General features: G+C 40.1%; 2 protein-coding genes across 2 annotated transcripts; one reads left to right on the top strand and one right to left on the bottom strand.

The window, feature by feature from the left end:
• Positions 1-1630: 1630 nt before the first annotated feature.
• LOC146656818 (NPC1-like intracellular cholesterol transporter 1) lies at positions 1631-16029 on the top strand. The gene is made up of 21 exons (XM_085424584.1): positions 1631-1817; positions 3162-3323; positions 3466-4374; positions 5936-6229; positions 6321-6544; positions 6653-6753; positions 6857-7029; positions 9303-9431; positions 10335-10517; positions 10610-10724; positions 10845-11110; positions 11298-11387; positions 11477-11667; positions 13233-13360; positions 13491-13620; positions 13706-13761; positions 13867-14017; positions 14135-14366; positions 14642-14755; positions 14871-15033; positions 15146-16029. The coding sequence occupies exons 1-21, from the start codon at positions 1776-1778 to the stop codon at positions 15343-15345; spliced, it is 4053 nt and encodes a 1350-aa protein (XP_085280710.1). The 5' UTR covers positions 1631-1775; the 3' UTR covers positions 15346-16029.
• Positions 16030-17064: 1035 nt separating this feature from the next.
• Positions 17065-17769, bottom strand: LOC146656817 (general transcription factor II-I repeat domain-containing protein 2A-like). Its single transcript, XM_085425860.1, has one exon. It carries the CDS (start codon positions 17767-17769, stop codon positions 17065-17067), a length of 705 nt encoding a protein of 234 aa, XP_085281986.1.
• Positions 17770-18116: the final 347 nt, after the last annotated feature.

Below are 18116 nucleotides of genomic sequence, written 5' to 3'. Positions count from 1 at the left end.
CCAAAATTAGTAAATGTTTTCAATTTCTCAAGGTCTGCACAGTTGTTTCTCATATAAGCAAGGGAATGCACAGCAAAAACACAAACTAATGAAAGAAACAGGTTTAAATAAACACACAAAAACAAAATAAAAAATATAAATGATTTGAAAAAACAAACAAACCACAGAATCACTTTGATTGGCACCAAACATAAATGATATGAAGTAAAGTGCTGTTTCCAGCCCGACTCATGTGCAAGTTTAGTTGAACCAATTGAAGCGGCGATAGTGGATTTCCAGTCCGAACAGTGTTTACCTGAAGTTAGTTTTTCAGTAAGTTCTGCAGGTCTGCACATTCTAGAAAATGTGATAGGACCTTAAAACATGTACATAGACTCTGTCATTACTTACAAAAGTCTAAATTGCAGCAGCATATAAATCTATTCCATGAAGATGTTTTTCCTTTTAAGAACAGAGAGGCTTATTAATTTTTGGCTAATCTTTGCAAAATCATTTTATGGTTGGGCAGAGTCCTTTAAGAAATAGCGCTCATAAAGAATAAATGCCAGGGTGCACCGCATCTACCAACGTCACAAAAACATGATATAACAGAATGAGAATAAAATAATTTAGTGATAAACGTTTGGACGGTGTAGCATCAGAAATAGATTTGTTCTGCTGAATGAAACCTGCTCCCGTTATGACTCTGGAATTGCACAGGAACTGCTGCAATCGCTCTGAAAATCGGCGCAAAGTAGATAGATAGAGATGCTGATAAATCCTAAACTTTATGAATAGTTACAAAATTCTGTTATGCTGCCACTTATCACGAAAGAACAATAAACATCCTCATATCTTTGCCATTTCTTCCCATCTTCTGCACCATGTCTGTTTATCACAAATTTAAATGCTCACGCACCTTCACCCTGAAAGCTCAGACGATAGCATCTGGACCATCGGATCTCTTCTTTATCTCAGCTGTGACCTTGACATATGATAAGAGCATTAATTACAAAGTTGATCATGTCGGCTTGGCATGCTTACAGACCATCACTGGACTTGAAAGTAATATATTTGTATTCATTTAGTTTTTTTCTAGTCCTACTGACCATTCAAAGCACTAAATGACTTTTTGATTTAAAGAAAAATGATCCATCATATCATATCAGGAACACAGGTATTGTTCTCTCACTGTACCCTATAGATCAGATAGTCACTTTGATGATGGTCTAAAGGTTCAGTAGTAGTGTGCTGTACTTTGGATGTTTCCTACATGCACTGCCCTGAAAACAAGCAACAACAGCCTACACATGCTTCTTGCTGTAAAGGGATTGACACGATTCAAATCACTCAGAATGTTTATCTATCGTCAATAAAACTACAAATTTCCAGGTGGTATCAGTTCAAGTATCAATGTAAGATGAAGCACAAGTGAAGAACTAGGTGTGGCTTAGACGTCTGGGTGGGATTTTGTTTCTCCCAGCTCTGCTGAATCACCCCAGCAACCCTATCAAAATCTATTTTCTGTGTTAATTATCAAACGGAGCAACTGGTAGCTTTCGCCCGTGATTGGCCGGCAGCAACATCACACCAGAACACGTTTCTCCTTACGTAGCCCTAACACTGTAAGATAGACAGACAGACAGACAGACAGACAACAGAGACTACCCACATCACCTCTCACCTTCTTTCCTAATGCATCTTCTAATAGGTCAACAGTGAAACACTCCTTACACTCCTATTTTACTGAAATTTAAGAATCTGACTCTTCTGTTGTTGAATCGTGCTCAGGAATCATGATGCGTCTTGCAGCCCTTGTCATTTTTATAAATATTGTGGTAAGTTTTTTCTTCTTTTTTAATTGGGGAATTTATTGCAGTTGTGCACTGGTTTCTATAATATATTGAAGATGTAATACTGTACATTTTTTCAGTTAACAGCATGATGGGGGGGGGGGGGGGGGGGTTTGAAATGTATTAATCATTTGATCTGTGATCAGCACTTAAAACTAGAAAGATTAACGTTTAATTAAAATCCTAAATGAATATAACTGTTTAAACAAGCAATCAATATGTATTTTTATAGTACATTCGCAGATAAGAAACCCAAATTAAAAGCAATACAATAAATAAATATAAGTAAGTAGTGATTTTTATGTCCAGAGTTGAGGTTAGAGAAGAAGGTGTGCAAACAGCGTCTCAGGTAAAATCACTGTTGTGGTTTTAGATTTAAACTGTGTTGAACATATGCACATAATGCATACATAAATATGTGCATGTAATATTTTTCTATATGGGTGATTTTTTAAAGCTGTTTCACACATTTTACATCACTGACCATTCAAATGTAGTCGTCACAATTATATTTATCTCACATACTCTCATGCAAAGTATGATATAACATTTTATTATTGTTATTATTATTATTATTATTATTATTATTATTATTATTATTATTATTATTTCTATTATATTTAAAACTTTCAAAGGTAATGCCCTTCACACATTTGTGACTTTCCCCCAAATTTCTATTCTCGTGTTAAAGGTGATTAAATTTATATCATGACATTTTATTTGCCTTTGCTTTAAACTGTAAAAAATTAGAGATGACATTTTTAAGCCCCGTAGGTTTGGCAACAGTCACCTTTAATCACATTGCATGTTACAAGAATACATTGTGTTTGGCTATAAAAAATAAAAGTCAATTTATATTCCAACAGAAATCAAACTCTAGTTTTAAAAGTTTATTGTACTTAGTATTTACATTTTTTTATCTTGTATTGTAGGCACGCATGTAGTTTGTGGTTATAATTAACCTTGAACGTGTGCAATTTATTAGTACAATCTCCATTTTATTGTTGCAAATTGGCAATAAAGAAGCTGAGCTGGCAGGACACCGTGTAGCGTTTGAGTCATTGTGACAGGGCTGTGAGATGTTACGAGTTATCCTTAGAAAATGTTATAGGCATTATAATAAACACTATCAAACTTATACAAGTTTTTGGAAAACATATCATTGAGCTTATCGCTTCGTGTTAACTGTAATGTTTGTGAGTAGGAAAATAATTTTTATAATCGAACATCTGTGCTGAGAAGTTTTTGATTTCTAAGCAGACTCTACATTAAAAGCGCTGTTGCTGCCTTTATTGTACTTACTCTTGAAAACTCGTCTCGTCCACGCAGAGTCTATCAGAGGCCCAGCATGAGCCGGGATATTGTGTTTTTTATGATGAGTGTGGTCGTAACCCGCTGCTAAATAACACCCTCATTGATCCCATCGTCCCATGTCTGAATTACACTCGTGCCAAACTCGTCACTGGAGACCACTACAAGATACTCAAACAGGTGTGTGTATATCCTTCTTCTTGGTGGAGTGAACTGCTGTAAGAGAAGAAGTTTGAATGAAGTGTGGCAGAGGTAGATTTCTGTCTATTCTCAATAAGTGCGTGTTACAATCCTTTTATAATTACATTTGTTCCTGCTGCAGGTGTGCCCCATGTTTGACCAGGGAGAGAGCAGCACATATGCTTGTTGTACGATCAAACAGCTGGGATCACTGGAAAAGAGCCTGACCCTGTCCAAGGCTGTTCTCGTCCGCTGCCCTTCCTGTGCTTACAACTTTGCTCACCTGCACTGCATCAACACCTGCAGTCCTAACCAGAGCCAAACAGTTAAGGTCACAAGGGTGATGAATGTCACTGAGCAGAATAGGACGAGGGAGGCCGTGTTGGGTTACCAGGCATTCATCGGCAAGACTTTTGCTGATACCTCCTTCCAGTCATGTAAAAATGTCCGGATTCCTGCCACGATTGGAGGCTATGCCATTGCCACCATGTGTGGTCGCTATGGGTCAAAGCTATGCACTCCCCAGCGCTGGTACGATTTCCAAGGGGACTCGAGTAACGGTTTGGCTCCTCTGGACATCGACTTTAAAATAATACAAGAAGGAGACACCACAGGGTTGCCAGAAGGTGTGATTCCCTACAACGGGGTCGCTCTCATGTGTAATGAGACCACACCTACAGGAGGGGACGTTTGCTCCTGCCAGGACTGCCAAGAATCGTGTCCAAGTGTGCTACCTCCTTCACCGGTCGCTGGCCCCTTTACACTGCTGGGCACCAATGGTTACCTTGTAATTTCTATCATCTTGCTCATTCTCCTGATACTTTCCTTTGTCCTATACCTCTCTGTCTCCTGGTGGGTGGCATCTCAAAAAAATAAAAAGAAAGGAATACACAGAGGTAAAGGCAAAGACAAGGACAGTGATAAAGTGACTGAGAAGATCATCCATCCCTCAGAGGAGACATGTGCTGAGACAAACAGCTTGGCTGCTCAGGCTTACCTGAGCTCACAGTTCCGGATTTGGGGAACCATCATGGCCTCTTATCCCCTCACTGTAAGTACTTTGATCCAGTAAAAGTAGGACGTATGTACCCACTAGGCCTTCTTTTAGCTTTAGTGGAAGAATTAAAGTCAAATCATAAGATGCTGTTTAGTATTTATTTATTTATTGTCATTGTCAAGAACAATGAAATTGCGTTTGGGGCTTCCATACAACCCAAAAAAAAAGAAGAAAATAATAAATACCCCTTAAAACCCAAGTGTACATATTTAACCCAGTGTGACTCCAATGCAATAAGACAATCCTTAGCAATAATGTTCGTAGAAATTCAGACAAAGACCTGAGAAACATGACAAAATACAACAATGCAACCCATTCAATATTATTGTACTGTGAGATATGATAGTTATCTATTTAAGAAAGAGGGGGGGGGGGGGGGGGGGGGGGGCAGGAGGGGGAAGAGAATAAAGATATGATGCACCAATGCAGACCAGTTCATTGCTATTAAGAAGTTGGATATGGTTATTGTCCGTGAGAGGGGGGCAGAGAGTTCAGGAGCCTCACAGCCTGTGGATACAGGCTGTTGGCCAGTCTGGATGTTCTGGCCTGTATAGACCTGTACCTTCTCCCTGAGGGCAGCAGATGGAAAAGGTGGCGCGCAGGGTGATGTTGGTCCCGCAGACAGCGAGTGGGGAAGATATTACTGATCTCTGGCAGACTTGTTCCAATAATTCTGCCAGCTTCTTTCACCACCCGCTGGAGTGCTTGCTGATCGGCCTTGGTGCAGCTGGGGAACCACACTAGAAATCCATACGTCAGAACGCTGCTGATGGCACAGTTGTAGAAGTTCAACATCAGAGATCTGGGAATGTGTGCGCTCCGCAGTCTCCTCAGGTAGTAGAGGCGCTGTTGGGCCTTCCGTACAACTGAGGTGATATGGTTGCCCCAGGACAGGTCCTCGGTCACAGTTACCCCCAAGAATTTAAAACTGCTCACCCTCTCCACCGCCTCACTGCCAATGAAGAGAGGCAGATGGTTGTTATGACCCCTCTTCCGGAAATCTACAATGATCTCCTTGGTCTTTTTGGTGTTTAAGACCAAGTTATTGTCGTGGCACCATGACTCTAGTTGTTGCACCTCTGTCCTATAGTTTGTCTCATCATTGTTGGATATAAGTCCGAGCACTGTAGTGTCATCTGCAAACTTAACAATGAGATTGGACGCGCAGGAGGAAATACAGTCATGGGTGAAGAGAGTGTATAGCAGAGGGCTCAGAACACACCCCTGAGCCCTCTGCAGCATTTATTTTAAATAAAATAAATGCTGTTCATACCAAACCCAGTTATGCTATAGCAACAAATCCTCTGAGTGGACTAAAATGAGGAAGATTACATTTTTATTGTTCAAAGTGACATTTGGAATATAAAGAATACTAATAATTCCCTATTATCTATATTTTATTTACTAATTCAGTATAGATATGTTCCCATTTCAAAGAATTTGCACATTTCTGACTTCTTGCGTTAACCTTACCTTACACAGTGGATTTAAGAGAAAGTATATTGTTAGCCAGACGAAGACACCACGCCTGAAGAATATTTGATCTTTTTTCAAGGTCCTCCTCCTGTCTCTTATTGTCGTGGCTGTTTTATCTGTTGGCCTCAAAGACATCAAACTCACCACCGATCCAGTTGAACTTTGGTCTGCCCCTAACAGCCGGGCTCGCCAAGAGAAAGAATTCCACGACACGTACTTTGATCCCTTCTACAGGACAAATCAAGTAATCTTGACAGCACCAGGCAGAAAAAGCCACATTTATGACTCGTTGCTGTTTGGACCGCAAAACTTTAGTGGGATAATGTCCAAAGAGCTCATCATTGAGCTGCTGGAACTCCAGACACGAATACAGGTACTCAAAGTCAAAGCTGACTGCTGACAGTGTTTGAAAAGGTGCATCATTCCATGTTGACTAACTGAAACCCCCCTCATTCTGTTTTTAGAATATTCAGTTTTGGTCAGATGATCTGAACCGGACAGCAAGTTTGAAGGATGTGTGCTTTGCGCCGCTAAATCCCAACAACCCTTCCTTGACTGACTGTGCAGTCAACAGCTTGCCACAGTACTTCCAGAACAGCCTAGACCACATTAACGCTAAAGTGAACATGACTGAGCTGGGAGTGACCAAAGAGGTGGACTGGAGAGACCACCTCATCTACTGCCTTGGGTAAGCATTCATTAAAAAAAACTGCAACCAACACCGCTCATTTTTATAAACTTCACCTTCCGGCACATAAAACCATCCTTTCTCCCCTTTTTTCCACTTCTCCTCAAGCTCTCCTTTGTCCTTCAAAGACATCACAGATTTAGGTATGAGCTGCATGGCTGACTATGGAGCTCCAGTCTTCCCATTCCTGGCTGTGGGAGGATATGAGGGTAAGAGACTTTTAGAACCACTGTTTTATCCCTGAAATTATTGTACAACACACAAAAAGGCGCTTCTAACTCACTTGAACAATTTACACTTGACTTTTCCCAGATGATGCATTCAGCAGTGCTGAGGCCTTCATCCTGACCTTCTCCCTGAACAACTATGCTCGCAGTGACCCTAAATTCAAAGTGGCTATGCAATGGGAGAAAGAGTTTCTTAAAATTGTCCAAGAATACCAGAAAGACCGGAAAAACAGCTTCACTTTTGCATACATGGCAGAGGTAAAAACTCTATGAGTATGCATTATTCGTATATTTACAAAATTTAAGTTCAAATGAGAAATTTGTGTGGATTTTGGGGCAGTTACCTGTGATTTACGTGAGTCACTGTGGCTCAAGAAGTAGAATTGGCAGGTTTGAGGGTTTGTGGCCAAAGTGTTTGGGGGCAAGATAATTAACTCTGAGTTCCTCCCAATGCTTTGTGCTGAGTAAGAATCGCACATGTGTGTGAATGTGAAATAGAAATGAATCACTTAGAAAAAAGTGATTCGGTGAATGAGGTGTAAAATGCTTTGAGTGATGAAGCAGAGTAGAAAAGCTCCATTAAGGCCTTGGCCGCGTGTCACTTGTCTGAGGTGGTCCAGGGACCTTTGTACGTGTCATTACACCATCTTTGCACTCGTTTCCTGCCTGCTCACAGTCGTGTCCTATCTAATAAAGATCAAAATGCTCAAGAAAGCAAAATGAAGCAATTACCAGGCATACTGACAAAGACTTGCTGTTGCTGTTTTTCTAAGAAACGTTAAGTTGGCCTCTCTGTGACCTTTAACACATCTAATCACCAGAGGTGTGGACTCGAGTCACATGACTTGGACTCGAGTCAGACTCGAGTCATTAATTTTATGACTTTAGACTTGACTTGAAAAAATGTTGTAAGACTTGTGACTTGACTTGGACTTTTACACCAATGACTTGGGACTTGAATTGGACTTGAACCGGTTTACTTGAAAAGACTTGATATTTTACCCCAAATATAAAATTTAACATGCATATTATATAGAGATTGAAAATGTGACGTCATTCACGGGTAGAACCGCAAAGGATTCTGGGAACTCGTGGCAAGCGGTACTAGCGCACGCAGGCTTTCAATTAAAATCAGTTATACAGCGATAAAAAGAAACACAAAAATGTCAAGAAGCCGTTGTATTATTAACTGCAATAGCCGGTCGCATGACAGCCACGAGAAGCTGACGGGTAAAGAGATCGGTTGTTATCGGATTACGTCGTTGAAGAGAAATTGTTCAAGCCATGTTTCCGAAGTAACAAAGACGCGACGGATGGCCTGGATCGCAGCCATTCAAAGATCAAATATAACATCCCAGAACACTCCAGCTCACAGGTTAGTCTGCTCCAAGCATTTACACGAAGGTCAGTGTTTTTTAGTACTTAATACGTCACTTTCATAACATAATTGGTGATATAGGTTACAAGCAAGTCTGGCGCTGAACAGAAATGGTCGCGCTATGCTCCTTTATTTATTGTGCATAAATAGTGAATTGTCCTGACACAATATTGCGTTTCGCTTCTGTTATTATGGTACATTGACAAAAACATATACTTTTATTCACAGGATAAAACAGGTTTTTTGTATCACTAATTGCCCAGTACGATTACAGCATACAATATTATTGTCACTGCTACATTTCTGTGATGGGTACCAGAAATTATTTCCACTACTAATTAATTACCGTTGAGCTCAAAGGTTATATTAATAAACGGTTAAGGAATGTGTATTTATGACGACAATTTGTGAGACTGGTAAACTTATGATACGTACGATGGTCTTTACTTTCTACACGGTGCATTTCAAGGTCCTGTACCCATCCGTCGGTAAACTGTACCTGGGCTTGTTGCAGTGACCTGAAGTTACTAAACTTCATGAGTGTATGCACTCACTCCAAGAACCGTATGATTATAAATATGCATATAAATATGCTACGATGAGATAGCTGACTTCATCTAACTAGCAAATGTTTTCCAGGCTACGTTGGTGATGCAGTTTTTTTTAATGTGTATGATATTTTTGTCATGCGATTTTAAAGCTGGTCCTACAACCGCATCCAAGAATAACATGCAGCTTATCTCAGAACTGTCGGTGAAAATTATTCTTGGAGCTAGGTTTAATTGAGCTGCATTTTAAAGAGGTGCAATTTCACAATTTGTGTAGATTTTCTAAGTTCACTATTTTGTCATGTGTTGAGAAAAACACAGATTTTAAAATTACATGGTCTAATATTTACATTTAGCATAACTGCAACATTATTTTTTCTTTTTTTTTTTTAAAGACTCGAAAGGACTTGAAATTCAAAGTTTCAGACTTGTGACTTGACTCGGACTTTTACACCAGTGACTTGAGACTCGACTCTGACTTGCCTGACATTACTTGAGACTTGACTTGAGACTTGAGGATAAAGACTTGAGACTTACTTGAGACTTGCAAAACAATGACTTGGTCCCACCTCTGCTAATCACTCACTTCTCTGCTCTGTTAATAGAGATCTCTGGAGGACGAGATCAATCGAACAACTGCAGAAGATATCCCCATCTTCATGATCAGCTATGCTGTAATTTTCGTTTACATCGCTGTGGCACTTGGAGAGCACTCTTCATGGAAACGCTTACTGGTACGTCTCCGCAGAATGGGTAGCATCAGGTATTCCCGGGTATTGCAACTTGCAAATCAGCAGTTAATCCCTTTAGTGCCATTAGTCTTTGAACGGGTGTTCATAAACCCTGCCACACTCTGCCTTTTCACTTGTGTGGTTTTAGGTGAAATGTCTTAACACCTACCTTCATGGTCTGCCCAGGATGGAGCCCAAACATTTTTAGGTAGCACAGTTATGTCAGTATTTTCATTTTTCCAAATCTAGCATCTGCAAAAGAAATTACTTTCCAGTTAGCCTCAGCTGTATGTTTTGTTTCGTGCTGATTAGCATGCTAAAAATGTTCGGTAACATCGTTGATGCTAACTAGTAACTGCAAAGCATAAGAATACACACTTATGGGTTAGGTTTGCTTACACTTTAACACTTAAGTTTGGATTTAACATAAGTGTTAATGTGCATTCATTTGGTATCAGAATAATGTCATTTTTTGCTAACATTTAAGTGTGGTGCTGGATGCAACTGTTAGCTGCTGTCCATTTGACCTAGATTAGATAATAGTGTGCAGTAACCTTGATAACATGGCAAATAAAGCCATATTTGACTAGAAACAACATGCTTTTTAAACCCTCTGACCAAGAGCTGAAAGCGTTATGATCGGAGCTTTTTTTTTTTTTTTAAGTTGCTAAAACATGAATTTAGTTGTTGCTGTAAAAATGTGAGCATAAAATATGCCCCTGGGTTATACTGGCTTCTGTACAGAGAGAAAAAATGATAGAATGGTATATATCACCTACTGTACGTGATAAGGAGAAGCTGATACAGTATGCCTATGTCAGGATTATTGTTCTTACTACAGCGTAATAAAGAAATGTCAATGGGTTCACTGAGACGTTTGTACATTTGCATCTCTTTGTCCTGTAGGTGGACTCTAAGTTTCTGGTTGGTTTGGGTGGGATCCTGGTGGTCGCCTGCTCTGTCCTGGCCTCAATGGGTTTTTATTCCTGGATTGGCATACCCTCCTCACTGGTCATCCTTCAGGTCGTTCCCTTCCTGGTGCTCGCCGTGGGAGCTGACAACATCTTCATCTTTGTTCTGGAGTACCAGGTATTGTATATCTATGTGTGCCATAAATGTACAATGGTGCCATTTTTTTAACATGGTGGAATTTTTATTAAGTTACTCTTCCTGTCTTCCAGAGAGATGTGCGGAGGCCTCACGAGACGCGAGAGGAGCAGATCGGGCGTGTCCTTGGAAACGTGGCTCCCAGCATGCTCCTGTGCAGTCTTTCTGAGTCTGTCTGCTTCTTCCTAGGTATATAATCTGATATCCTTAGTTGAATCCTTAGTTTTAAAAATGTAATAAAATTTTTTTACACCAAGCTGGACTTGGTGTTTTGTCTGGTGCGTTACCCTCTATCCATGTTTGTTTCAGGGGCCCTGTCCACTATGCCAGCAGTGAAGTCCTTTGCTCTATATGCTGCTCTGGCTGTGCTCATGGACTTTGCCCTCCAGATGACAGCTTTTGTTGCGCTGTTGTCCCTGGATGCCCGGCGCCAAGACAACAACCGCTGTGAACTTCTCTGTTGCATTAAAGTGTCAAAACAGCGTCCAAAAAAGCCAAATAAGGGTTTTCTGATGCCATTCATGAAGAAATACTATGCCCCTGTTCTACTGCACCGCTACACCAGGATCATAGTGGTAATGCCTCACCAACAACATAAAATATGTTCAGTCCACAGTTATTCTAAACCGCTGACCTCAGCTGTCTCACTGATGTTAAATCTTGCGAGATGAAATTTAATGAGATGAACACAAACTCATATTGAGATGTGTGTGTTTTTAAACAGATGTTTGATAAATTCACTCTATTCTATGTTCTCCTCAGATAGTAGTTTTCATCTTTATGTTCTGTGGAGCCTTATTCCTCATGATGAATGTGAAAGTGGGTTTGGATCAGGAGCTGGCTATGCCTCAGGTCAGTAAGCACAATTATGTATAAATGGCAATGACACTATTTTCTTCCTGTTAAACCTGTTCACAAAGATATTTCTGTTTTCGATGCAGGACTCATACATGCTGACCTATTTCCAGTACCTGAACAAGTACTTTGAAGTTGGCGTTCCTGTTTATTTTGTAACAAAAAAGGGGTTCAACTTCACCTCTGTGGAGGGCATGAATGCAGTCTGCTCCAGCGTGGGTTGTGATCAGTTCTCGCTGACTCAGAAGATCCAGTACGCCACAAACTACCCTGAACGGTGAGTCAGTGGATTTATTGTTTATAATCTGAACACGGGAAACTTTAAGCTTTAAAAGCAAACTCTGTACCATTGTTGCTCACTTAAACTCTGTATCTACCAGTTGCTTGCAACAGTTCTGATACTCTGCATGTGTCCTTCACATCACAACATATCCTTGACCTTGCTGATATCGTAGTAGCAACCTGTTACACACTTTCCAGTCAGATCAGTTAATGATAAACTCAGCAACATAATTGCCACAGAGCAGATGAAGGGTGTCTCTGAGTGATAGTGCCAGTTAGTGAAAGCAATCACTGAGATATCCCCTATAATTATTCTCGAAATATGCTTGCAATCAGAAACTGTGTTCTGACAGATTTGAAACTTCTGATGCACAAAATAATCTTCCCAGCTTGCCTGTGATTCACCTAAACACTTTACATTTTGATATATTCGATCGGACTGAGACCGTCTTAGGTAACAAAACACAATTGTTTCCTCAAGATAAGCAGAATTATGGAGCCGTATTTATCAGCAGCCTTATCAGCTGGCAAACAGCATCTCATAAAACAGGAACAATAAATCTATCATTAAGAACTCCAATAAATTTAACTGAAAGATTTGTATCAGAACGCCTTTAATAATCTTTGTGTTATAAAATAGTTAAATTGAGATGCTAATTGTGCAGGTGCCCCAAGCATAAAAACAAGCCATTCACACAATAAAACAACAAAGTCATTCCCACAGTAAAGTCAGGCCTTTCAGTAGAAGACAATGAATGATTATGAATGAAAAAGGAGCAAAGAATTAAATAGAAAGTGTCATGGTGCATTACAGCAACCCTGCTTGAGTTAGGGCTTGAGCTGTTTGCCTCTGTTTTGGTGGAGCTGTAGCGTCTACCAGTGGGGAACAGGTCAAATAGCAAGTATCCAGTGTGACAGCTGTTTTTAGGGGTTTTTAAGACATTTGAGAGGTATCTTGCTTTTTCAGTCTCTTCCAAGGAGGGAAGAGCGGAGCCAGTGAGCTTTCATGCTGTCTTTATTACCCTGGGGGTAGCTTCTTTTATCTGCTGCAGAGCATCCGGCAGACCACGCTGTAACACAGTACGCTGGCATGCTTTCAGTGAGCGAAAGAAGGCAAACCAGCAGTTTCTCATCTACACAGTACTTCTTCAGCAACCTCGGGAAGTGAAAGTGCTGCTGAGCCTTCTTAAACACAGCTGTAGTTATTTAGAAATATTCAGTACATAATCCCAGATCCAGATAGATGGTTTGAAATTTACTAAGTATGAGACTGATATTATTACATTTGAAGTAGCTACAGGTTGTTAGCTTCCTGAAGCATACTGAGCATAGAGAAAGACAGAGAAAAATGGCCAAATATTCAAGCACAGAACCCCTTAAAACACAAACTGAAGTGGTTTTTTAAACTTCAATTTTGAATAAAATGATCAATTATTGCTTGGAAGTGCTGGATAATGTTACTTTTAATGCAACAGACTAACAAGGTATTGCTGTTTCTTACCTTTTTCTGAATTTGATGATTATGAGAATAAATAATTATTTATATGATCTCAACTTTAGATCCTATGTGGCTATCCCTGCGAACTCGTGGGTGGATGATTTCATTGACTGGTTGAACCCCCAATCCAAATGTTGTCGTCTGTACACCAACGGTCCCAATGTAGGACATTTCTGTCCTGCAAATGAATGTGAGAATCATTTCTTAAATGAAAAAAGCATTAAAAAAAACATACTTGCATGCAGTTTTTGATGTTACTGTCTAAACATGAACAAAGACATGACTTCAATAACCCCTACTCTTCTTATTTGTCTTAACAGCTGGTTTAATCTGTGCTAAAAGGTGTCTGGCACGTCCTGATAATGATACGGTGAGGCCCACTGTGGCACAATTCAACCGCTACCTTCCTGACTTTCTGACTAACAGGCCTGACCTGCAGTGCTCCAAAGGGTTTGTATTGTAAATGCGCGCATACACACTAATAAATCCCAGCATCAAAACGGAAATCTCATGGCTTACTGTCTTTTTTAAACAGCGGTCTAGGAGCGTATGACAAAGCAGTGGTAAGAGATGAAAGTGGGGAAATAATAGGTAGGTCCCCAAAAACACCGCATAGCAGTGGAAGTGATTCTATTCATTCAAAAACAGATTTAAAAAATAGGAAATAAAACCTTTTTTACCCCCCTGTCTCTCCAGCCTCTCGGTTCATGGCTTACCACACACCTCTAACCAACTCCCAGGAGTTCACCGCTGCCCTGAAGATGGCCAGGGAGCTTGCTGACAAGATCACCCAAGGCATGAGGCTCGTGCCAGGCACCTCACCTGACTTTGAAGTGTTCCCTTACACGTATGTGCTTTCCCCATTTCCCTGCAACTCAGCTCCAACCACTCTGCCAGAAAGTTGTTTTCGTCTTTAAGCGGTTTGTATTTTCTGATCAATGTTTTATGTTTCTCCTCCTTCCAGGATAACCTACGTATTTTATGAGCAGTACCTGACTATTGTGAATGAGGGACTCTTCAACATCTCCTTGTGTCTGCTGCCGACCTTCGTGGTCTGCTGTCTGCTGCTCGGCTTGGATCTGCGCTCCGGCCTGCTCAATCTGCTCACCATTGTCATGATCGTTGTGGATACAGTCGGTGTCATGACTCTGTGGAGCATCGACTATAACGCAGTGGCTCTCATCAATCTGGTCACGGTAAGAGCAAATCAGATCATTGGGACTGAAGGAGGCTCATTTTCTCAAGTGCGGACACAGTTATGGAAAGACATTGTGTTGACCAGTCTGCCTAATAACAGGTGCTGATTAGCTGCATCACTGGGTTTCTTTGGAGACCAACCTATACAATCAACTGAGTGTGGATATTTTTACTAAATTTGCTAGCCTTCTGTATTTTTCCCGTGCTTTGCAGAGATTCATTTTTGATGGTTTAAATGAAAGTGAAAGTCTCACATCTTCTGTGCAATCTGCAGGCGGTGGGCATCTCTGTTGAGTTTGTGTCGCATATGACGAGATCGTTTGCACTCAGCACCAAGCCCACACGTGTGGAAAGAGCAATCGAGGCTACAGCCAAAATGGGCAGCGCAGTAAGTAAAGCAAGAGCTGATGTTGTTAATCACCCATTAAAGAAAAGTTTGAACCAAAAAAAGGAAAATAAAGACATGTTTTCAAATGAATTTTCCCTTTTTTTGCACCCTCAAGGTGTTTGCTGGTGTTGCTATGACTAACCTGCCAGGCATCATCGTGCTGGCGTTTGCCAAAGCGCAGCTCATCCAGATTTTCTTCTTCCGGTTGAACCTCGTCATTACACTCCTGGGAATGGCTCACGGACTTATATTCCTCCCAGTGGTGCTCAGTTATTTCGGTACGTACATCATTTTCCTCTGGGTTCTTTATGTGTAGTAGAGAAACTATTAAAACTGAAGGTGAAGACTAAGTGTCTCGCTGTTGCATTGTGTCGTGCTCCTTTCTCTCAGGTCCCGGTGTAAATAAAGCGGTGCTGCTCCAGTTCCAGCAGGAAAAAGAAAAGGACAGGGAAAAGGCGGAGACGAACAGCCACATGAGACAAGTTTATGATAACATCAGCTACGAAGGCAATGAAATAAAACAGGACCCGTACTCAAACACCGTGGATGAAAGTGGTTCAAAAACGGTGGGGAAAACTGACAGGTTGTGAGCACAAAAAACAAAATCAGTTTTGAGGTAAATTATTGTAGCATACAGAGTCACGATGGACACAGAAAATGACATTTTGGCCCCATGTGGAAATTATTAGCCTGCTTGTGTATCTCTGTCCAAAATGGAAGGTAGGACCTACACAGGTGTGCAATATTTTTGAAGCAATGCAACAATGGACTAATGCAATGAGGTTCAGGCTTCCTGAATCAACGTATAGGAAGCGTATTTGATAGAGGCTTAAACGAAGAATCACGAGTTAGTCATTTTGAATTTTTTTGTTCAACACTAAACTGTAGAAGTGACTGATTCAAATGAACACACACTCCACAGCTATTGCAGGAAATGTGCAATCAGTGATAAAATATCAACTACATTCATTATGTGAATGAATAATCCACTGAAAACATTATAGTTTTCCATGATTAGAAATTGAAACTGTTTCGCAGAAATGTGTATTTTTGTTGTGATATGTATTTAATATATTATTTCATCATACACAAATGCTTTTCTTTATCTTGGTGCTGCTGCCACTGTATGACTTCCAGGACTCACAAAGCTGTCTCTTTAAAAACATTTCTAATACATGTTAGGATTTTTTTTTTTTTAAGTTTTGGCCAATTTGGGTCCAGGAATGTGTGTGTTTGTTGTTGTTTTTTTTCAAATAGTAAAAAAAAAAGAATAAATCAAGGACTCTTTGAACTTTGTGTCATTTCATGAAATGAAAATACACATCTTTCAGTTTTTTCTTGCACTTAGTCTGACTGTGATAGAAAAAAATGATTCTATCCATGAAAATATTATGTTGGCTTTTTATACTCTGCCAAAAAAATAATAAGGACTTTTGCAGGTGGGCGTGCTGCTGCTGATCACGTTCTTGACATCACACGTCTCATTTATCGGCGGTAGTTTATATGAGCACTTAGTGGAAGACATTAAGCTGGAGGGCTGGGGTTGGCTATAAGACATGAATTTTTCCTAAAATTTGATGAATTTGATGTTTCATTCGAAAGAACAACGATATATAAGAGGAGTTTAAGATCAAAAACAGGTCAGAAAAGGAAGACGTATAGTAAGGATTTACATTTTTAAACCCTGCACCTTTGTTTCAATAGTTCATTTTCTTTTTAAAATGGGAATATGTCATTGCAGCTTTAAGCTAAATTACTTTATAGAAAAGAAATGTTATTTTGGAATCCTACCGCAACAAAACAAATGGTCATACAAGTGCATCTTATCCTATAGATCAGGGGTATTAAACTAAAATTTGAGGAGGTCCAGTTGGAGAAAATCTTCTCAAGCAGAGGTCCGGGACATCATAATGTCTAACTTACGTTATGATTGTGATAGAGAAGCAACCTTTTTTTTTTTTTTTTAATTTATATCTGAACGTATGAACAATAGACTGTCAAATCAATGAAAATACAAGTTAAAACATTTCAACAAAATTTATTGTTAACACTGAAACACACAGTAGGCCTACATTAGAAATAGGGCTGCTGTTTAAAATGAATTAGAGAAAATAAATAAAATGGCTAAATTGTGCATCTTAAAACAAAGTGCTTAATTTCAGAAAAAAAAAGTTTCCCTTTTTCTTTACATTTTACATCTCGACTAAACAGTCTCAATACATTTTCAACAGATAACATCAAAACATTTTAACAATTTTACAGTTTCTCTTTCTTTCCCCCTTATATTCCACGTCCCAACTTTCTGTTGTTCAGTGAGAGAACTGAGCTTTAGTTCGCTCTACTAGGATTTTAAATCTGGGCTGGAATGGTGTCAGGGCCATTCTCATACACATGTGTAGGTGCTCATTGGTGATCCTGGAACGATATTTAGTTTTTATTATGTTCATTGTGGAGAAAGCTGCCTCACAGCTGTATGTGGAGCCAAACATGGTCAAGATGTACAGGGCTACTTTCCTCAGATTTGGGAAAGCTGTCTCAGAGACCAATTGGGGCCAGAAAGTGGCAGGTTCAGTTCTTCCAAACTGCTCTTTCAGGGCCACATCTGCTTGGAGATCAATTAGTTGCATTTGAAGAGGCCCAGCATTTGCCCACTTGAAGTGCTGTGTGACTTCCTTTGAGAACCCTCTGACATCAGTGATGGCAAATGGGTTCTTTATGAACATGGTGAGCTGCTGTCCAAAGCTGAAGCTATCAAAACGTTTGCTGAAGTTTTCAATCAGCTTATCAACAAAGTCAACAAAAGAGGACACATCTCTCTGTCCCTGAACCTGTTCCTTCACTGTTGGGAAGTGTGCATAGTCTCCTTGCAGGTCTTCTTTGAACACTTCAAGTTTCCTCTGAAAGCAGCGGACAGCTGTCATCAGTTCACAAATTGAATTGTCCTTGCCCTGCAGCTTCAAATTCAGTTCATTCAGGTGTGAAGTGATATCAACCAAAAAGGCCACAATATCCATGTTTTTCCCATCATTTAAAAAGAGAGAAAAGTTTGTTGCTTTTTGACTTTCCAGCTCTTCCAAGAAAGCTGCTACTTCACTTCTGATGGACCAAAATCGCTCCAATGCCCTGCCTTTGCTAAGCCATCTCACATTGTTGTGAAGCAGAAGATCATCAGCGTGTGCATCAACTTCTCTGAGAAATTCCCTGAGCATGCGATGCTGACAAGAAGAAGATGCCCTGAGAAAATTAATCATTTTCATCATTGTTTTCATCACCTCAGCATACTCGTCTGACAGGGTGGAGCATAACACTGACTGATGAATAATGCAATGATAAGAGATTAGCTCGGGATTGTCCTCTTTCA

Source organism: Rhamphochromis longiceps, linkage group LG12 (genome assembly GCF_057381845.1).
Source record: "Rhamphochromis longiceps isolate RC_006_pf linkage group LG12, R_longiceps_female_GT1.1, whole genome shotgun sequence".
Classification (NCBI taxonomy): Eukaryota; Metazoa; Chordata; class Actinopteri; order Cichliformes; family Cichlidae; genus Rhamphochromis; species Rhamphochromis longiceps.
This window is presented reverse-complemented; position numbering and strand designations above follow the sequence as displayed.